We start from the raw sequence: 21,625 nt of genomic DNA on the forward strand, positions 1-21,625 counted from the left end.
TTTGGAAGTAATATTCCTTCACGGGTTTAGATTTTGCAATGTTCCAGTTCTCTTTAAACTGCAGTACGCGTATTATTGGTTTGTTTGTGTGCTTACTTATTTACTTACTTACTTCCTTATTTACTTCTTTACTTATTTACTTACTTATTTATTCATCCATCCATCCATCCATCCATCCATCCATCCATCCATCCATCCATCCATCCATCCATCCATCCATCCATCCATCTATCTATCTATCTATCTATCTATCTATCTATCTATCTATCTATCTATCTATCTATCTATTTGGCTGGAGTACGTTACAATGTTGAATGACAGCATTGACATCTGGTCATATAGCTATCACTCACTTATCAACGTACAGTCTGCATGCAACAATTCGGACTTATTTCATTTTAGTAGAATACAGAGCACGGAAAGACAAGTAGGGGACTGTACTTAACTTATTTTACACAAAAAGTGGATTTAATCGGCTTTACTAGTAATAGGACGATATATACATATACCTTCTTACATTATATGCACACACACATTTTAAAATTTATTTTACATGTATTTTAATTTATTTATTTCCCTCATTCATTTCTGTTACTTTCTAAAGGCAGGTTCCTAAGGATTTTATTATCTGTTCATTTGTAATTCTTGATAGCGTATTGTATACCTGCCGCCGCGAGAATGAATGTTGATGCAGCCGAGCGTAACTAGAACGTCATGACCGCACTGGTAGAAAAGGTGGGTGGGGTATGAAAGGGAAGTAAAGCAGTCGCTCTCAGGAGCTACAGTTCTGTAGGTCTGATCTAGATAAAAAGCTAAAATTTAGCATATTTATCACTGTCAACATTATTATAAATGCTAAATACTGAGGTTTGAGTTTTATTTAGTTTAACACTTAGACCATCAGTATTAAACCATTCAACGAATTGCGTAGTGTGTTTGCCTTGTGTATATATATATATATATATATATATATATATATATATATATATATATATATATATATATAGAAAATGTTTCCTTAGTTTATACTTATACCTTGTGCCAACTTTACCTGGACTGGAACGTTGAAGCCACTTAGGAAACTGACGTCATAGTAGTCTTTTCCCCCAAAACCTGCGAGAGTAATTTCGGCGACGGTGGCCAAGCTCATGACTTCAGTTTCGTTACAGTGCAATTTGTTACCACAATCTCCAGTGACACAACGCCCATATCCAGAGCCACCGAAATTACATCCAGTTCGAGCCCAGAAGCGTCCAGCCCAGCTGTCTTCTACATTCACACTTCTCTAAAAAAAAAATGCAAAAAAGTAGGTAACATTATTTTATTTCCTGTACTTTTTCCAATATACAGCATATTCCGAATCTCACCGGACCGGTGGACATCAATGACGCCACGCTGCAGCGAAATAGGAACAAAACTGCTGGAAGTTTCATTGGCTTACCTGGCGGCTATGCAAGTTGTCTGTGCTACGCTAGCAATATTTTGAGAAATTTCAGTACTGCCATCTCGTTCAAAGAAAAGAGAGCATAAAAAACTTATTTCTTGAACCGGTAGTAATAACTGATCCGTTGACATTCGCTCAGAAGCCATTAACATATTATTTTTACGTTGTGATCATTAGAAACAATACAGCAGAACACACCGCCATGACACAACAGTGCACGATGTCATTCGTATGCTAATTCCCGCCTATACCAGAACCAATCAGATTCACTGTTGGCGGTTGATGGATACAGTCACCACCTCTGCAAGCTGATGGAACCGTGGGACACCGGTGGAGCATCAGTGACGTCATCATTGAATTTCGGAATACTGCGATGCCATCAGATTGCTCAGCGCTGAGATTCGGAATACGCTCACAGTGACATAGAACAAGAATAAGGGATTAGGTAAAGCTGCAATGCACATCGACCACTCGAGTTACCTGTCCGGTAACTCAGTGCCAGGTAGAGGGCAGGGTTCGATTCCCGAAGATGGCTGCAGTAGACTAAAACTCGTGGTGAACTTCAGTATTACGTATTTCGTTACATCATCATCTCCTTCTTACCATACCCTTTTATTAATCTCATCTCATAAACGTATTGTTTCAGAATAAAGTGTACGAGCTTCGGATAATCTAAATGGAGACCAAAGACGTTTTATAGTTTATAGATGGAGACGACTGACCAGAATCCTGCTTCCATGTAAAATTCTTAAATCATGCACCGGTTTCCAATGAGCGATACACTCTGGTAGACCTGTATGAAGTCCTTGTCAAGTGTATTCCCAATGATAGACGAAGGGCGCTTTGCAGAGAGAGACTCTTTCGTATAAAGAGAGCTGTTATCCTAATCAAAGTTTGTCTAAAAGGCGGTCAGGTAGGTGATGAGGGGATGTGATATCTGATGACCATTGCAAACCTGCACTTCCGCAGTATATCTAGTGCTGAGAAGATACCTGTAGCGTTTCTCCTTCATTCCATCCCTGGTGTCAGTAGGTATGCGTAAAGAATCAACCATAAAAGTTCTATACAGCAGTAAGGACTTTCATCTCCAAACAATAATACCCACATTAGTTCCAGGGCCTGATTTAAGAAGGAGTCTACGTTGCCTCTGCTTAGAGCCTCATGATTCTGGAGGCCGCAAAATCCAGGAACAATATTTTTTAAAATTAATTACGCAAATCAAATAGATAACAACTCTGTCAACTGAAAATCAGAATTGAGGAAATAAATAATAAATTACTATGTTAAACAAATGCATCAAAAATCACTTCAGCTACTGTTATACGTCTTTAGAGTAATACACTGATTGCAGAATTTAATGTGTTCAACTTTTAAAGGTTGGCTATCATGTACAATTCTACAGTTTATGCATTTAATTGTAACAGTAGGTCTATTTCAATAATTAATCATGAATTCAATAAGCCAAACTCAACAACATTGTTAATTCTCATTGTATTGAGTGTTAAATCAAGTGCCTAGTGCTGGTGTTGCTTAGAGTTTATCTAATTTCTCTTAGTATATGACCATTATCGATGTGTAGTGGCAGTGTTAAAGTATTTTTTTTTAGAAATGTCCATAATTAAAATTGGAATTCCCAAGTAAATTTGAGTTATCAGCCAATAAAAAACGGAACGCTATTGAGACTCGACAACAGGTGGTAAATGAACCGTTCAGAGCAGAAGTGGTGTAGGTCGAAATTTGGTGATGAGGTTTAAAGTAAAAATTATGTAATATATAGCTCAAAGTAGCAATTAATATATCCTTCGTGCTATCCACTGACTACTAATAGTTTAAATAAATTGAATATTAATTGCTACTTTGCGCTGTATTTTACAGAATGTTTACTTTAACCACAGTCTACTATATACAGTCACGAAGCTTGAGTTTTGAGGGTGCTAGAAACAATAGACTGTGACGGTTCTATTTTGCATTGCCTGTAATGAGGCGATATTAGCGATCATAGTGGTGAGAAACTATCTAATGTTTGCATATTTACTACGTATTGAGCTTCGCGACTGTATATACTAGACTGTGCTTTAACCCCCATTACTAGGCTCTGTATTCCAGCTACCTATCAACTGGAATGAAGTTGCCTCATTCGAAATATATGTGACGTCACAGCTCAGGTACAAGTACGTTCGTATACAAAATAGTTACACATCCTCTGCCCTCTTTCTCTAGAAAGTAAAAACCGGGAGCAGTCATAGTGAGTAGTCTTTTCGATCACTGCTCTTACTAGTCGTGTTATTTAAATAACTACATCTTTGTGGCTGATTGCAGGTTCATTCCAGATGGAAAATGCCTTAGGTAAGACGCTCAATCGTGTAATATTGCAGGGCATAGTTGAGGATATTTCAACTAATATTTTCACTATCAATATAGACAACATTACATATAAATTGTGTAAAATAAACGTAAAAGTGACAAAAACAGTGCACTGCAATTTTATCAGAAGGCACGAAAGTGTGTTGAACATATCCAAAAGAACCAGTAAGTACCATGAAATTTGAAAATTATGAAGATAGTAACTCGACGTTTAGCATGGAGTTGTGTAGCTACCATGATGTTCATGTCAACATTCCAATTAATAAATTAAATAGTCTACATTTTAGGTAATTTCTAGAAAATTACATATAAAATTAGTGGGTTTTCAGTGATGTTAAATGTTATGTTTTATTTAACGACGCTCGCAACTGCAGAGGTTATATTAGCGTCGCCGGATGTGCCGGAATTTTGTCCCGCAGGAGTTCTTTTACATGCCAGTAAATCTACTGACATGAGCCTGTCGGATTTAAGCATACTTAAATGCCATCGACCTAGCCCGGAATCGAACTCGCAACCTTGGGCATAGAAGGCCAGCGCTATACCAACTCGCCAACTAGGTCGACGGGTTTTCAGTGATGAACGACATACAATATCCTAATGAAGCACGAAAAAATATCAGACAATAGCAATATTTTGTACTACACCATGCACCAATAACGTCATATGATATGATATGATATGATATGATATGATATGATATGATATGATATGATATGATATGATATGATATGATATGAGATGATATATGATATGATGTGATATGATATGATATGATATGATATGATATATGATAAGATATGATATGATATATGACATGACATGATATGACATGACATGACATGACATGACACGACACGACACGACACGACACGACACGACACGACACGATAGGATACGATACGATACGATATATGATATGACATGACATGACATGACATGACATGACATGACATGACATGACATGACATGACATGACATGATATGATATGATATGATATGATATATGATATATATTTGTCGTTAAGCACTTACTTTCGGTGAGATGGCTCTTCACATATTTTGTGTACAGTGCCATACCACCTTATTACATAGCAAATTTATGCAAATCATAACTTAATTCCTTCTCTCTTTCACTTACGTTCTCTTTAAATGTATCTTGTCACCTCTCGTTCACCAACCTACCTACCTATATTTCCCCACTTCTCCACTACTGACCCCACACTTATATCCTGCCTTCACTTCACTTCCTATTTATATCTTGCTCCCCGCTGCTATTTTCTTGCAATAACGTCATATGCTATTGAAAGAATTTCTTGCAGCATAAAATAATTTCAAGTGACATCCGCATAATATGTTCAAGTTCCGTAACTTACGAATGCACGTTATTTATTCACTGCAAAGATCACGATGAAAATGAACATCACGGCTCAAGCATGTGTTTACTAGTATAGCTTCAGAATGTCGGGAGTTGACTGTACTCCACGAACACGCAGCGTCAACGTGTGTGTTTATATCCTAATCCGTTACATTACCTGTGTTCGGCGTACTATATACCCAATGTGTCCTTAACTTCAGTCTTTAGGTAGCTGGAATACGAAGCCTACTCATTACTCATTTTTGACTTGCACCACTTCTGTTCTCAACGGCTGAAATATTGCTTTATCCTGTGGTATAAACTGCAGTTTTCATACTATCCAGATCTGTACAGTTATTTCTAATTACCTTCTGGTAGTGTGAGGTCAATTTTGCTATGGTGGTGGCTTTTCAAGTACCTACCATGGCCTCGACTAACCAAAGTCATACCTTTCGTTCTCAATTCACTTACTGCATTCCTAAGAGCAGGTACCACCCTCTTCCCAACATGATATCCACCGCACATATATGTTTAGATTCTTAGCAAAAATGTCAATTAAAATACTCAAAACACAACAACTTATAAAGGAAACAGAATATACACCCATGTCACGCCCACCAAGAAAGGGCAAGCATTTAAATATGGCTACAATTAAAGTACTTCCAAGCGCCGTGAAGTTTAAAATTTTGGAGACACATAAAGGCACAATTTTATGCAGAATTCCGAAAAAGTGATTTTTCCACCAAAAATGATACATTTTCATTACAGTCCTCCCTCAATATCAGTAAGAAATCAAAATAGAGTAAACTAAGAATCAAATGAATTACAATGAAGTATCACTAAATCATAAGACATCTATTTAAAATATAGGCCTATCAGTTAATAATTATACTGATCCTAATTTTATTTCAATTACGTATTCTAAATATATCTTGTATTTTTAATTTGAATTGATTTCTTAATAATTTATGTATATTTAAAATCATCTTATAAAGTTTTAGTTCATAATTAAGGCAGTATTCCTTTTTGCGAGCAGTTGTGATGCACTCTGCCTCTTCCTGTAAGATTTTATTTTATTTTATTTTATTTTATTTTATTTTATTTTATTTTATTTTATTTTATATTTTATTTTATTTTATTTTATTTTATTTTATTTTCATTTCATTGTATTGTATTGTATTTTATTTTATTTCAATTCATTTTATTTTATTTTATTGTGGACGAAAGTTAATAAAGTATATTAAAAAATAAACTGTTACAATTGCATTTTGTTGTCGACATCACAATGATTTCATGTTGCTCCAAATGTTCCAACTTCAATGCTAGTACGTACGAAAACTTCAACATCATATCTAGACAGACAGCGCAGAGGACAGAAGATGGGAAAAGTAAACAAGGCCTAGCCTCTTACCCCGCCTCCACCAAATACTCCGTTTTCAGTTTACCTGTATCACCCAGAATGGTACCTCAATTTCGAAGTCTATTCATACGTTGACATCGAAGGTGAGGCACATTTACTCTGAAGTTAAGTACTACACAGAATAATACAGTGTTTACAAAGCAGCTGGCAAGGTAGTCCCCTCTTGTCACACACATCATAGTCTACTGGTCGCATGGAGCAATACAGACCGAGCACGGAAAAAGTTAAATGTTCGCCTGAAGGACAAACGTAAATACTACGTTGGTTAGAATACATCGCAATTATGGTCTCTAGGATATAGAAACGTAATAATATTATTGTTACCTCTATAAAATGTTATACAGGACAATATTATTTACAAAGATATTTTTAACAATTTTAATAATAATAATAATAATAATAATAATAATAATAATAATAATAATAATAATAATGATACTTTATTATTAGAATATCAGAACACATACGATTTGCAACTGTAATCTATATAAATTACAAAATAAAGAAAAGCAGCGACATAAACACAGTAATTATAAAACATAGGTCACAGAAAAAGACTTGTCCGAAACGAATTAGATTACTATAAAAGAAACAATATTTAGATAAAACATTTAGAAAATAATATGTTCTATTTAATATAAACCTAACAACCGTATGAGTAAAACTTGTTATCAAGAAACGAAGATAATATTACAGTAGAACCCCGAGTATCCATCACCCTATTAACCGATTGCTGGATTAACCGTCTGTCTTTCTCTAGCTTTTTTTGCTGCAGAAGTATATGAAGTATTACACGTTGTATTAGCACGTTATTTTTTTCTAGAGAGAATTATTACAAGCATTTTCCCTTACACAGTATGGTGTATTGTTCGAATTGTCGTACAGTATAACTTCTATATGAAATATTTTCTACGGGTATTACACGAACACTAATTGTGCTAAGAATCGAAAAAAAAAGTGTAAATAATTGAGTGGTTTGGAGAAAGATAAACCATGGCTCATCATCTCGCATCAGAAAACGAGATTGGAGTGTAGAAAGTACGTAAATATACAACACGAGACCTACAATAGTAGGGGAGACTGTTGTACCTTTAGCATAGTGTACCTTTGAACATTTTTTGTTTTTTAATTTTTGCTGCTACCTAAAGGACTCAAAATGAAGTAGATTGTAGAGAAAGCCGGTAAGTAGCTCTGGTCATAGTTTTGGTTTGATTTATTGCAAAGTGTAAGTTCCGTAGACAAAAGAAGTTTTTTAGTACCAAAAGTAAACATTTCGTTCATTGATATATGTTTTCTAACACAAAACCAGATTGTATTTGTTAATATCTTTCAAGTACGGTGTGTTCCCTATCATCTGGTGAGTAATAACATATTTTAATTTCCATGATTTATTTGACTCTCTAGTTTTCGGAGTCATATCCGTTAAACGTGCACCCTCTTGTACTTTTGAACACAAAACATCTTGTACCATGGAACATGTTCCAAATTACACGATACTATCGGTTTTTGTTTTTCTTTTATTTTAAGGTCATGTCACGAAGTAAGTCTGGAATTAAAGAGGTCCCCAATTGATTCGGATGTCTTGAAGAAAACTGTTGAAGCAGTTATTGCTTCTCCAGAAAATAAAATCTAAATCAGAGAAGCCTGCTCTGATTTATGATTGCAAGTACATTTTAAATATGATTGTCAGTTCTTACAGCTATATTCCCTCCTATATTCCATGTGTTCCAACTTACAAGAGTGTATGTTCCAAGGTACATGAACCTGTTGTACCTTTGAACACATTACATATCCCTTCATTTTATTTTTTCCATCCTTAATAGATCTGTAAAACAGGAAAATACATACAGGAAATTGTAAAGGAACCTTAAATAATTATTTCAAGCATTTTTTCATTTAACAAATTTCATTTCCCAAAATTAAAAAAAAAATAAAATGTGAAAAGTGTTTAAAGGTACAACAGTCTCCCCTAATATCTTTCCACAGACAGCTATTACAAGAAATTTCCTTGCCCCTTAAAAAACCATCCTTGATAACCAGACATAAATTAGTGAACTTCTGATCCTCTATCTAGCATATTAAACGCAATAGCGGCAAAACTACGAAGCCAATTACGAAAGTGTAAATATTATTCACTAAATTTACGAAAATCTTTTATCGTACGGATTATCCGATTTTTTCGATTAACCGTTCAGCTCACCTCCTTCATTACCACGGATAATAGAGGTTCTACTGTACACTTAAATTGAAAATAACTGCAGTATTCTATTTAGTAAGAATTTAATATTAGTAACAAGTAAAAATAAAAATTTTGTAGGTTAACTTGATAACAAAATAGAGTAAACTAAGAATAAAATGAATTAAAATTAATTACCGGTATCACAAATTAATAATATAACTCATTTAATATATTGTATACAGTATGTTAAATATAATAATGTATTAATACCATATTTAAATTACTTCTTCTACACTTCTCCAATTCCTAATTTGGATTTATACAGTACAATTTTAAATATAGTTACCAGTACTTAAAAGTTATGTCATTATAAATTTTAGTCCATAATTAAGGCTGTATTTTTTTTTCCACCAATAATGTGACGCATTTTGCCATTTGAAAATATTTCTACTACAAGATTTTTTTGAAGCAGGAATTTATTAATGTATAGTTAAAAATTTGTTCACATTGAATTTCGTCTCCGACATCGCAATAACTTTTCGTAGTACCAAATGCCATTGCCTCAGCTCTAGTAAGTATGAAATCTTCAAGTAGACCGGATAAATTAAACAAGCCCTAGTCTGTTACTCCAAATCCGTTCAGCACTCCGCTGTCAGTTAACCTGTATTTCTCCCGTCGGGATCTGAAATTCGAAGTCTATTCGTAAGTATTGTCAAGTAAGCTATAGTCTACTAGAGTAAAAATTTTACCAAGGTAGTACAAATTTTATAAAGTATGAAAATGAACTAAGGTAGAAAAAACTCCAGCAGGTTAGTACACTCTACTCTACTCTTCATCTTTTACCGTCTCTGCAGCTCATCTCTGGAACTCTCTACCACAACATGTCAGAGACTGTTGGACATTGTCTAGTTTCAAAAATAAAATAAAATTGCACTTTTTCAATTCTGATTCCTTTCAGTTATAAGCCCTTTTCTCTGCGATAGTTTTGTAAAAATATATAAATATTTTTTTTCTTCCTTTCCCCTTTTTGTTCTCTTGATCAACAGATGAATTTATTATCATACCCTTTATATTGTGAATTTTATTTAATTTTAGTATTTCTTTTATTTTTTTTATTTTATTACATTCCATTTTCTTATATTCTTCCTTACGTTTTTCATATTAACTACTGTATTTGTATCAAATGAGTTGCTTTTACTATATTCCAATGTATTTTACTTTCTTTTTTTTCTATTATGGTATTATTTTCATGTTGTTTTGTGTCGATTTATTATGCTATTATCATTATTTTTTTGTAATATGTTAGTATTCTGTTCTTTAACTTTTTATTAAATTTTTCATTGATTGTATATTTTGTGACCTGGTAGAGTGTAAGAGAAGGCTCTATGGTCTTAACTCTGCCAGTATAAATAAAGAATTATTATTATTATTATTATGATTATTATTATTATTATCATTATTATTATTATTATTATTATTATTATTATTATTATTACACTTTTATGAAACAGGCCCAGGCATTTTTCGTAGAGAAAAACAGGCTATTAGTCTAGAGTAGGACGTTGACTTCTCAGATTCTAAGGCCACTTAAACTAGAAAATGTTTGAACTCACTCTTCCCCCAGCGTACAGGACAAATCCACCATTATCAGGCGCTACTCTCCCAGAATCTCCTTTGATTGCGACCCACACTGTGTAGCCGAGGTTGTTCTGAAGATGGAACTGGCGAGTATTTACCAGTCCGATTGCAGTGAGACAAAGCACCAGAAGCACGACTGCCATGTAGAAAGAGTTCATCCGCTCTTCCAAGCTTTGTGTCCTTCCTACAAAACAGTGCCTTTCCTGTCAAATTGCGTCATCCACCGTACATCCGGAATCTAGTGGGCTAGAAAAATCCTGTAACTGTTGCGGACTCCCGATAACTAGCGCAGCGATTCGAAAACTCACGTAATCTCTTTCCTCTTCTGAAGACGTCATCGGTCAGTGCATTAGGCACATAGCTTGAGTTATTATTCAGTTTAGTAAACGCCGGAAATGAAAATTGAAAAAGTATGCTATATTTTCAAGGGCACACGGAAGTGAAATATGAAAATATTAAAACATTGGACCTACAGTTTTCATTTTTACACACATTATTTGGAATATGTATGATAAGACTTTCTTGTGTTAAATTTTAACGTACCTTTTTTACATGTTTCGACCTATTTATGGGTCATCTTCAGAACTGGTCGTTGTTGGTCTTGGCGCCTCTTGTTGTTTCCTGTGGGGGTGCGTTCGTAGTGTAGAGTCAAAGAGTGTATGTGTTTTGAAATTGAGTTGTGTGTTGAGAATATCGTTGGGGTGTGTTTTCGTGTGTCTGTATATTTCATATTGTTCTAGTATATTGAGTTTCTGGCTTTTTGGTTGGATGTGCAGTATTTCCATATCTGTCTTGATGTCTCTGTAGGTGTGGTTGGCATTTGTGATGTGTTCTGCATATGTGGAGGTGTTTTGTAGTTTTGTCATGGCTATGATGTGTTCTTTGTAACATAATTTGGTATGTAAATAGTATACATACTAATTTTCAGCTCAATTGGTAAATATTTTGTACATTTTAAACTTGCTTCACAAGATACGTAATTTCTTTCATCTCATATGAATTTTATAAACTAAAATTTTGAATTATAGTCAACATACTGTCATTAATAAAAAAATAGCACGGAAATATTTAAGTGAGCTCATTAGTATTATCTTAAAAATTGTTTATAATACTGTAGCTCAAATGCGAAAAAAATCCAAGGCTGCACAATTTATTTTAAAAAATTCTTTGAAAATCGATTCTGCCCTCCCAAGCCAAAAGGGCGTATCTCAAGGTTTTTCTGAAAATCAGTTTTTGAAATAATTTGATAGTTCCGATGCTAATATATGTAATTCCTAAAGGAAATGGCCGTTTCTCAATAAATTGTGCCCTTAAAATGTGATTTAATGAAAGCCGTATCTCAAAATTAATATGAATTCCTAAGCGAATTTGGCGGAAGTTCATTTTTCTAAGCAAAAAGGCCGCTTCTCAGACATACGTTCTATTCGCTTAGTATTTCCTATTTGTCATTCTAGTCAAATTAGACGTAACTTCATTAGTAACAAATCCTTCGTGTTTTAATCTGTTCTCAGCAATGTAATCGCCACTACCCGAATGCTCATTTCCCATAGTTTAAACATAGTTCTTGTAATTAATTCATTATTGATCATGAAAATTAATATACAAGGCGTGTTCCGATTAATTTTTCTAGCTTAAGGGGACACTCAACTTAAAAATTGCAGAAAAAGTGTCATAGAAATGAAAAATTAAATTTCTACACTAATTTACGTGACAGAACTAAATGAATATGCAGAATTCTTCCCCTATTCATTGAGAAGTCACAGTCAAATGCACAAAGCCAAAAAATAAAAAATGATAATTAAAAGTGATATTTCAATCAATCATTAATTGAAGTATCACTTTTAATTATCATTTTTTATTTTTTGGCTTTGTGCATTTGACTGTGACTTCTCAATGAATAGGGTAAGAATCCTGCATATTAATTTAGTTCTGTCACGTAAATTAGTGTAAAAATTTAATTTTTCATTTCTATGAACTTTTTCTCCAATTTTTAAGTTGAGTGTCCCCTTAATATTGAAAACATGTCACAATTTTCATTTGCTTGTTAGTTGTTATGTAGTCAAGACGCAGAATATTGATTCTACTCAACCTTATTTTAGAAACGCCATTATAATTACCACGTAAGTAAAATAATATATATTTTTATCACTATTGGACTGATAGTTCATATGCACAAATATTTTAGAGACAACGAAATGGACAATGAAATTATTCCTAGACACATAGATTCATTTAATCCTACCATATCACATTAGTACATTACCGGAGGGAACATGCACCTAATCGTCTTTATTTACCAAGTGATATAACTCTGACTGCCATGCACCATGATTTTATTACTCAGAATGTTAATTACAAATGTTCATATGAAAAGTACAGAATGGTAGCCAGTGAAATGGACATATCTTTTGCTAAACTGTGAAATCTTCAATGTGCATAATAATAGCCACACAAAGGAAAATTTGGACACTAATTTTTAAACTTGTAAAATGTGGAAAACGTATTGAGAGGGCATCAAAAACTCGGGCCAAATACAGAGAAGATGCTGAAAAAATTGAAGAGGTTAACAAAATAATTTATTATGCAGATCTTCAAAAAGTTATCTTGTTGCCAAGACGGGACACATTTAAGGTAGCTATATTCACAAGTGTTTGACTGTCTACATGAGAGCTTCGTTCCTGTTGGAAAAAAAAAAATGTGCAAGTCGTTTGCAGCTGTCCGGCACGAGGCTCTCTTTAAAAGGAGCAAAGAAGAAATAGTAAGCACTTTCTACAATTTTTTCAAGTACAAGAGAGATTGTTCAAAATTACTCTATGGTTGGACAACTGCACGGTCCAGAACAAAAATTGGACATTCATTTCATTTTTTATTTATATTGTTAATTCAAATGAAGTAAGTGCTAATGAAATTTTGATAAGATATTTTGAACCAGGCCATTCGTTTATGCCTTCTGATCCTTTCATCACAAAGTAGAACTGCCAGTGAAAAGACGTGGATATAAAGTATATGATTTTGCAGACTTTGTAGATGCAGTAAAATCAGCATCTTACCAGACTGAGGTACTGCCAGTGGAGCTTCAGTATTTTTTTCATTTGGTCTGATTACTCATCACAATATAAATTGAACCTGATCCATTCAAGAACCTGTCTGCATGATATGGTTGAAATAACGGTTTCCAGAGGATCATACAGTATGCAGTACAAAAATGACTTTGATGGTACATCATTCGACATAAATTTCCTGACTGGAAAAATAAACTGAAGGAAGGAACAGTTACCACGTCCTGAGCAGCAACGAAAACCTCTTGGATTCCCTGCTTAAAAAAAAGTGCCATAATCGTAATTTGAGTGGAATAATGAAAAACAGACTGACATTTTGGGAAAATCTTCCAGTAAATGATGATTAAAATTGAATTATGTTCAAGTATCAATTATTTGGTATTAACTAACTTTTCAGTGTTTTGTTATTTTTTTAGTTAATTTATTTACCTCAGTCATTTTCGTAGAAGTGTTTTGTGAACTGTGTACCTTAGTAAATATAACCAAACATTTATTTTCAACTTCAATGTTGTACCTTTGTATTATTAATATAGACTATTAACAGAATGATTGGTAAATAAATTGCTGTCTCTTCACTAATTTTCTAGATAATATTTGTCTTAGATTGCAGTATTTTTTACAATACTGCTATGCAGTATGTGTTGTAATTTATTAAAATAATAAAAATAATTAATAAAATAAAACAGAATTAATTTCATTTATTGGTTCTTTATGTACAATATGAGATACGCCTAATTTGCTGAGCATATCAGTATCTTCAACAATTAATATTGCTTGACAGCTGTCAGCCCACTTTGAGATCTGTGGATATAGAGGGAGAAAAATTGGATCGGTGTCTGGTAGAGTTCCCGGGTAGCTCAGTTAGTAGAGCGTTGGTACGTTAAACCAAAGGTCCCGGGTTCGATACCCGGCCCCGGTACAATTTTTCCCTCAAAATTATTCAAATCAACTTTACAGGGAGTTATACCTGAAGCTTGATTTGCATTAATATTAATACTTAGCAAATTAGGCGTATCTAAAATTGTCCACAAAAATGTACGCTAATTAGCCTAAAAGTTGTATTCTATATATTTTGAATATATTTCAATAATGAATACGCTGAAAATTCCAATAAATTAACTTTAAAACTAGGCGCGCTTTGATCATTCACTAAATCCTCAATACTGAAAAATATTAAAGTTTTGAGATACTGCCTTTTGGCTTGGGAGGACAGTATTATATATATATATATATATATATATATATATATATATATATATATTAATTTCTCCTACAGAATGTATCTGTAATATTGACACTCAATATTTTAGGAGAAGAATTCGCTCCGGCGGCGGGGATCGAACCCGGATCCTTGGTTCTACGTACCAAGCGCTCTCACCACTGAGCTACGCCGAATTCAATCCACAGCACCGGATCGCAGAACCAAGGACCCGGGTTCGATCCCCGGCGCCGGAGAGAATTTTTCTCCTAAAATATTAAGTGTCAATATTACAGATAAATTCTGTAGGACAAATTAATATATCTATAATATTCTCTCAGGTAGCAGTGCATAATAACTGCAGATACCCGGCCAACAAGTCACTCAGCTGAGTGCGCTCCTAGTATAAAGGCGTTATAAAAAAAACGTTATGTTTCATTTAACGACGCTCGCAACTGCAGAGGTTATATCAGCGTCGCCGGATGTGCCGGAATTTTGTCCCGCAGAAGTTCTTTTACATGCCAGTAAATCTAATGACATGAGCCTGTCGCATTTAAGCACACTTAAATGCCATCTACCTGGCCTGGGATCGAACCTGCAACCTTGGGCATAGAAAGCCAGCGCTATACCAACTCGCCAACCAGGCCGATCAGTATAATGGCAGTTGACATTGGATACACATCAATATATATATATATATATATATATATATATATATATATATATATATAATTTGAACTGGTAATGGAAATTACGGGAAAACGGCTGAACGGATTTTAATAAATGGCCCCTCATTTTGAAGCTTGGAACCCAAAGTTTTTCGGAAAAATAGTAGTTTTCAGTGAAATGTCAATTTTCCTACATAATTTCCCTATTTTCCAAAATCCATCTGTCGTCAGTTTTGAGAACTAGCTAATTGCATTCAGGAGAAGCGAAGGCATGGGTCCATTTTGCGACCTGGTACTTAAATAAATATACATTTCTAAAAGAAAAAAAAAAAGAGAAGCGAAGCGAGCATCAAGTCGGCCGTGTTGCATTTCAGAATAAAACAAAATACACACTACAGTAAACAATATTACACGAAGGCCATGATCTGCAAGAATGCTGACATATTGGTGTGTAATTTTCTGGGTACAGCTGTGTATTGGATATTAAAAACTACAAAACTTGAGGTGGTTTGATGACATTATTACTATTAGAAATGAAATATTATTGTAGTTAATGCCGTGATGTGACTATTTTTCATTAATTATACATAGTAATGCTATATTGATGGTATGAAAGGGAAACGTTTTGGGGTTTATAAGTAGATGTAGAGAATAACTTAAATTAGATTTTGATTTCTATATTTTACTGAGTGACGGCTATATAGTATATGTTACTGAAAGTTATAAAACTTACGTAAGATAATAATATTATTAAAAATCAAATATTTTTATAATTATTATTCAAGTGGGGTTGGGTCTTTTTCATATATTTAATGGCGGTGTGGTGTAGATATTTATATGCGTGGTTCTCTTCATTATTGGCTCGGGAGCGAGAGTATCTTTCATTATTATGGAAGCAAATAACTTTCAGAATGTCTGGTATTCTTCATTGAAAATAAATCTGAAAAATGTTTGTTTGAACGTCTAATGAACTTAGTTTGCAGCATTTGCTGCACAAGCCACTAGTATATATATATATATATATATATATATATATATATATATATATATATATATATATACCTAGCTTGGAGTCAGGCCACAAAGGGGAACATCGAAGGAGGAAATTTAAAGTGTAGTGTGAATGAAAACAGACGTTTAAAATGTAAAATGTACAAATATTTGAAGATAATATAATAAGTGAACACAAGTGTATACCTTATTTTATTTCAAGGAGTGCAGTTCGGTGTTCAAAGGAGCCACCGAACTGCACTCCTTGAAATAATATAAGGTATAACTTAGCAGTGTTTCCTCGAGTGACTTGATCCGTACTGGTTGTAATGTTGCGTTTCACTGGATCATCCAGTGCCGATAAATCTCCCAGCCCGCGGTCAACGCTTCCCGTCCACCGCTGCTGCACCGGTCTATTACACATTGCTTTGTAAATAATTAAATTTCAATTAAACTACTAGAGATCCCATTGTGAGTTTTTCTAGAATTATTAGGAATACTTCAGTGCACTTAGTTGGCTTTTTTTTTAGATTTTTAATACGGCTATGTCACATTGATATCTAACTTTTAAAAATTGAATCATAAAAAATATATGTAATAATTATTATAAAATCAGTTAGTAAATATTTAATAAAAGACAGTATTTCAAGCTGTTAAATTTATTTTTCAAAAAATGTTTAACATCAATATCCTCAGAAATATGACGCTTGAAATGTTGCATTATGCGATATTTTAACGCATTTTAACATGCAATATTTTAAAAACATGTGGACTTAGATGGAAATAAAAATACATCTGTTAGTTTATTAGACCCATAAAGTTGGTAAAAAAATATAAACGCAATTAGAAATATGAAGGTCAAAATTTGTACAGTTTTGTGCGATTTGACGTGGAATGACTCCAAGGCATCACTCATGAGGCAACTAGGCCAGGAGATAATGGGGTAGGGTTGCCAATTCCTTTCCCCCTCCATTGCATACATCGCTAATATTACACTAATCAGACTTGATATGCAAACAAACAATTGTTCTTCCTCTGACATATATCATCAAGTGAAACGTACTGCCTGATAATAGATGTACCTCAATCAGAGGTGTTGTTATGTTTATCCGAAGACAATGTCATAATTCGTGTCCTTGCATGTGAAAGTGCTCGTCTTGTCGTCGAGCGAATGGCTGTAAGCATTGGGACAGTTGCTCTTGAAATACTGGGCAGACTCACTGCTTTGACAATCTTCCACAGTGTAGAACTTTCCACGGCAGCAATCTTTGTCTTCTTTCGAAACGGAGCATGAGTCTCTGCAAGCCACTATTTCATTGCCTTTACGGACTTGCAAGTTCTTAGGACATGAAGGATTCAAGTTCTTCTTACAACCGGCTGTGCCACATCTGTACTGGTATCCACGTCCATTGCTTGGCTTCATCTGAAAACAAGAGTAGGTTCATTTTTCTAAAGACGCATTGAAAATCCGTGTCATGTAAGTGGTTATAGTTTCTTATTACAAGATCCGGAAGTTCAGACATTTAGCCTATTTTGGCTAAAATATGCAGTTTCAAAGGCATGTTGGGTCCGATAAGTATAATTAATAAAGTTTTAAATATGTATGAATTTGAATAATTTCACGGTAAGAATTGTTCCGGGGCCGTGTATCGAACCCGGGACCTCTGGTTGAACGTACCAGCGCTCTACCAACTGAGCTACCCGGGAACTCCACCCGACACCGTCTCAATCCTTCCCTTTATATCCACACAACTCGCGTGGGCTGACGAAAAGCCAGAGACCGACATCGAGTGCACACAATCTCTGTGTGACTTGGAATTGTAGTTTTCTGTTAACGTACACAGTGACGTATATATTATGCAAATCTAGTCTTTCAGGTAGTCTTTACAGGGAGCTTTACCTGAAAGACTAGATTTGCATAATATGTAGGTATGAATTTATTACAGTCAGAATTACTTATAAAATAATCAACCATTTAAACCATTAGATTATGACATAAAATGGTACATAATGACCGACGAACGTTTTCGCTATGAATATGGCATCCTCAGGTCTCATAAAAGCAAAGACACTTAATGAACACTTATTCATTCATTCATTTATTATATTCCATAGATCTTACATGAGCAATGAGCTTTAAGATGTGGAACAAGCCAAAATTTTACAATATTACAATTACAATTTTTACAAATTTTTACAATATTTTACAATTTTTACAGTTTTACAATTTAGTAATTTTCTACAATGATGACGTGAGGTCCGAGAATTCGCCAAACGATTACCCGGCATTTGCCTTTTGGTTGGGGAAAACCTCGGAAAAACCCAACCAGGTAATCAAATCAAAGAGGTGAAATGAAGTGATGCCGAGGACTCGTCATAGTCCATCCGGCTTCAGTCCCACGGCTGGGGATTGTATTTAAACCAGAAATCATAAGTGTTCATTATGTATCTTTGCTTCTATGAGACCTGAGGATGCCATGTTCATGGCGAAAATGTTGTCGGCCATTATGTACCATTTTATGTCATAATCTAATGGTTAAAATGGTTCATTATTTGATAAGTAATTCTGACTGTAATAAATCTATACATATTTGAAATTACGTATATTAAAATAGGTAGGCAAGTAGAAACTTAATATTATAAAATAGGCAGTAAACTATTAAAAATAGGAATTTAAAAATTACGAAAATACACAGTAAAATAATCCTTTAAGTTACACGACACAAAAAATGTTTTTTTTCAAGTTCTCAACTGTCATAGCCTCCTGTCAGAGAGAATGTTTTTCATCATGGAAAAAGATCGTTCTACCACAGTCTACTATATACAGTCGCGAAGCTTGAGTTGTTTTTTTGCAAATCTCGTGATAAAGCGCTCCAAGCGGTTAGCAACTAGAAACAATAGACTGTCCATGGTCGACTTTGGACTGTGTCGTATTTCTGTCGAGTGCAAGCTCGTTGCGTATTTCACATTGATGCTTGTCAAATGTTCGTTATTGGTTGTAATGAAAATGTTAATGGCTAAAATATAATAATTGGAATAATAATATGGGACAAGGAGGAGACGTTTGTAGTGCTATAAATAGTAGCAACAGTAAGAGAAAGAGGCCAGAGTTATCCTTTTCCGATTTCCGAAAGATTCAGATAGGTTCCTGGGTTTCCACAAGAATTCCGTGCAGAAACAAAACTCTTAATTTTGAAGTTCTTTGTGACTGTCAGAATACATTATATCCTTAAATTTCACAATGAAATGTTTCAGTCTAACCGAAAGGACATTAGATACCGGTTAAAGTTCTGCTAAATTTCCAGAGAAATAAAGGTTAGGTCTACTTTTTTTTTTCCAGAGGATGTATTTTTAATTGTAGCTAGTAATTTTGTTATTATTTTTATGTTATTTTACTAAAGACGTAGAAAAATTAAGTTTGTTTTAATGAACTTTATTGATCACGTTTTATTTTCAATTCTGGTGGGATTATTATTGCTTAGGCCTACTTTTTTTTCAAAGGATATGTTTTTAATTATAGCTGTTAATTTTGTTGTTATTTTTATTTGTTGCTTTACTAGAGACGTAGAAAAAGTCTGTTACAATAAAATTTATTGATCACGTTTTATTTCCAATTCTGGTGTGATTATTATTGCTTAACCTCATCCCACTTTGTTAACTACGTAAGCCTACACTACAAGTACCGGTACACGTAAGTTACTCCATTAATTCATATTTCCATTATTATTGTTGTAAAGGAAATTGCAAATTAATATTTATTGGTTTCATAGTTAATTATCGCTATAATCTTGAATGAGTGAAGCTATTACAGTAAATTTCAGTTCGTTTTGCACAAACAAAAATTATATTAACTTATTTCTTGCAGGTATCTTCGAGTTTATGGTGGAATTTAATATACTTCATTAAAATAATAAATTAACTTTATGCATTTAATATTTCAATAATGGAAGGAAGGTGTTAATTTTTCCAAAAGAACACGACAACGAAAGTGTAACATACTTTGCCGTCTGCTAGGAGAGAGATCTGCGATGATGAGACGATAGTAGCGATCCTAGTGGTGGGCAACTACCCCTGGTTTGCATTTTTACTACATATTGACCTTCGCGACTGTATATAGTAGACTGTGGTTCTACTTCCACCGAAGTGACTGCAGTATACTTAAAATATGTTGTTGTGGATGGAATCACATATATCTGTAACAATAGCGCAGACTAATGTGCCAATCCTGCTAATCGCTTTCAATACGATTCGACCTGCCATAGAATTTATTTTTCCCTTTCTGCATCGTTTTCTTGGAATTTGTAGAAACTGAACCTCTCAGACGAGGCAAACTAACTGCCTCGGGTTGTGAGATACAATAGCAGTAGCTGGACCCACCAAGCCTCTCGGCCTAGGACTGGATTGTAGGCACGCAGCCGCAAATAATTCAATTTTATTTATGTGGAGTGAGATTCTCAATAGAGATTCCCATTATGCAAACATATCGTTTAATTTTTGTAATATGTACTTCATTAAATAATATAAAAAAGTTTTCATTTAAATTTTCAATATATTCGGAATTCGTACAATTATTTATTTGTTCTGATTGCACAGTGATAAATATGCCACATTTTTAGATTTTTATCTAGATAGTGAACTTACAGTAACTGGAAAGAACATATTCGAGCGTAATGTGTCAAATTGTCAAAGATTATTTACTTATTATAAAGATAAAAACAATTGGTTCCTACTAGTGCCGTGTTGAATGCCTATCATAGTTTTTTCACTTGAATTACAAAGTTTTATTGTGTGGAAATAGTGTTATTGGAAAAGATGTTTTTTCTTCAGTAAAAGCTGTGCATATTCTTATGAGTTGTGGTGTAAGAGAACATTGTAAGTCCATATTTAATGAATTTGAAATTCTGACTCCCTCCTCATTGTATGTTTTCGCTAATATTGTGTTCATATATGAACATTTACATGGTTATGTTTCTGATAATACGGTACATTCTCGTGAAACTAGAAATAACCATAATATACCTCCAAATCTAGTCTTTCAGGTAAAGCTTCCTGGTACGTTCAACCAGAGGTCCCGGGTTCTATACCCGGCCCCGGAACAATTTTTCCCTTGAAATTATTCAAGTCTGCTTCATCGGAAGCTTTACCTGAAATACTAGATTTGGATAATATATACGTCACTGTGTACGTTAACAGAAAACCACAATTCCAAGTCACACAGAGTTTGTGTGCACTCGATGTGGGTCTCTGGCGTTTCGTCAGCCCACGCGAGTTGTGTGGATATAAAGGGAAAAGTTGAGACGGTGTCGGGTGG

The 21,625-nt window shown here is 34.1% G+C and overlaps 1 protein-coding gene across 4 annotated transcripts in view; it reads right to left on the reverse strand.

Moving 5' to 3' along the window:
* LOC138708975 (uncharacterized) overlaps positions 1-21,625 on the reverse strand; it is a 110,772-nt gene that overhangs the window by 25,181 nt on the left and 63,966 nt on the right. For 3 of the 4 annotated variants that reach the window (XM_069839397.1, XM_069839394.1, XM_069839396.1), the window contains exon 3: positions 1,052-1,285. In XM_069839397.1, the coding sequence (XP_069695498.1) occupies positions 1,052-1,285 (234 nt within the window). Of the gene's footprint in view, positions 1-1,051; positions 1,286-10,374; positions 11,500-21,625 lie in introns of those variants that run through there. The other variant, XM_069839395.1, reaches the window with a different exon arrangement.

This window comes from Periplaneta americana, chromosome 11 (genome assembly GCF_040183065.1).
Source record: "Periplaneta americana isolate PAMFEO1 chromosome 11, P.americana_PAMFEO1_priV1, whole genome shotgun sequence".
In the NCBI taxonomy this organism is placed as follows: Eukaryota; Metazoa; Arthropoda; class Insecta; order Blattodea; family Blattidae; genus Periplaneta; species Periplaneta americana.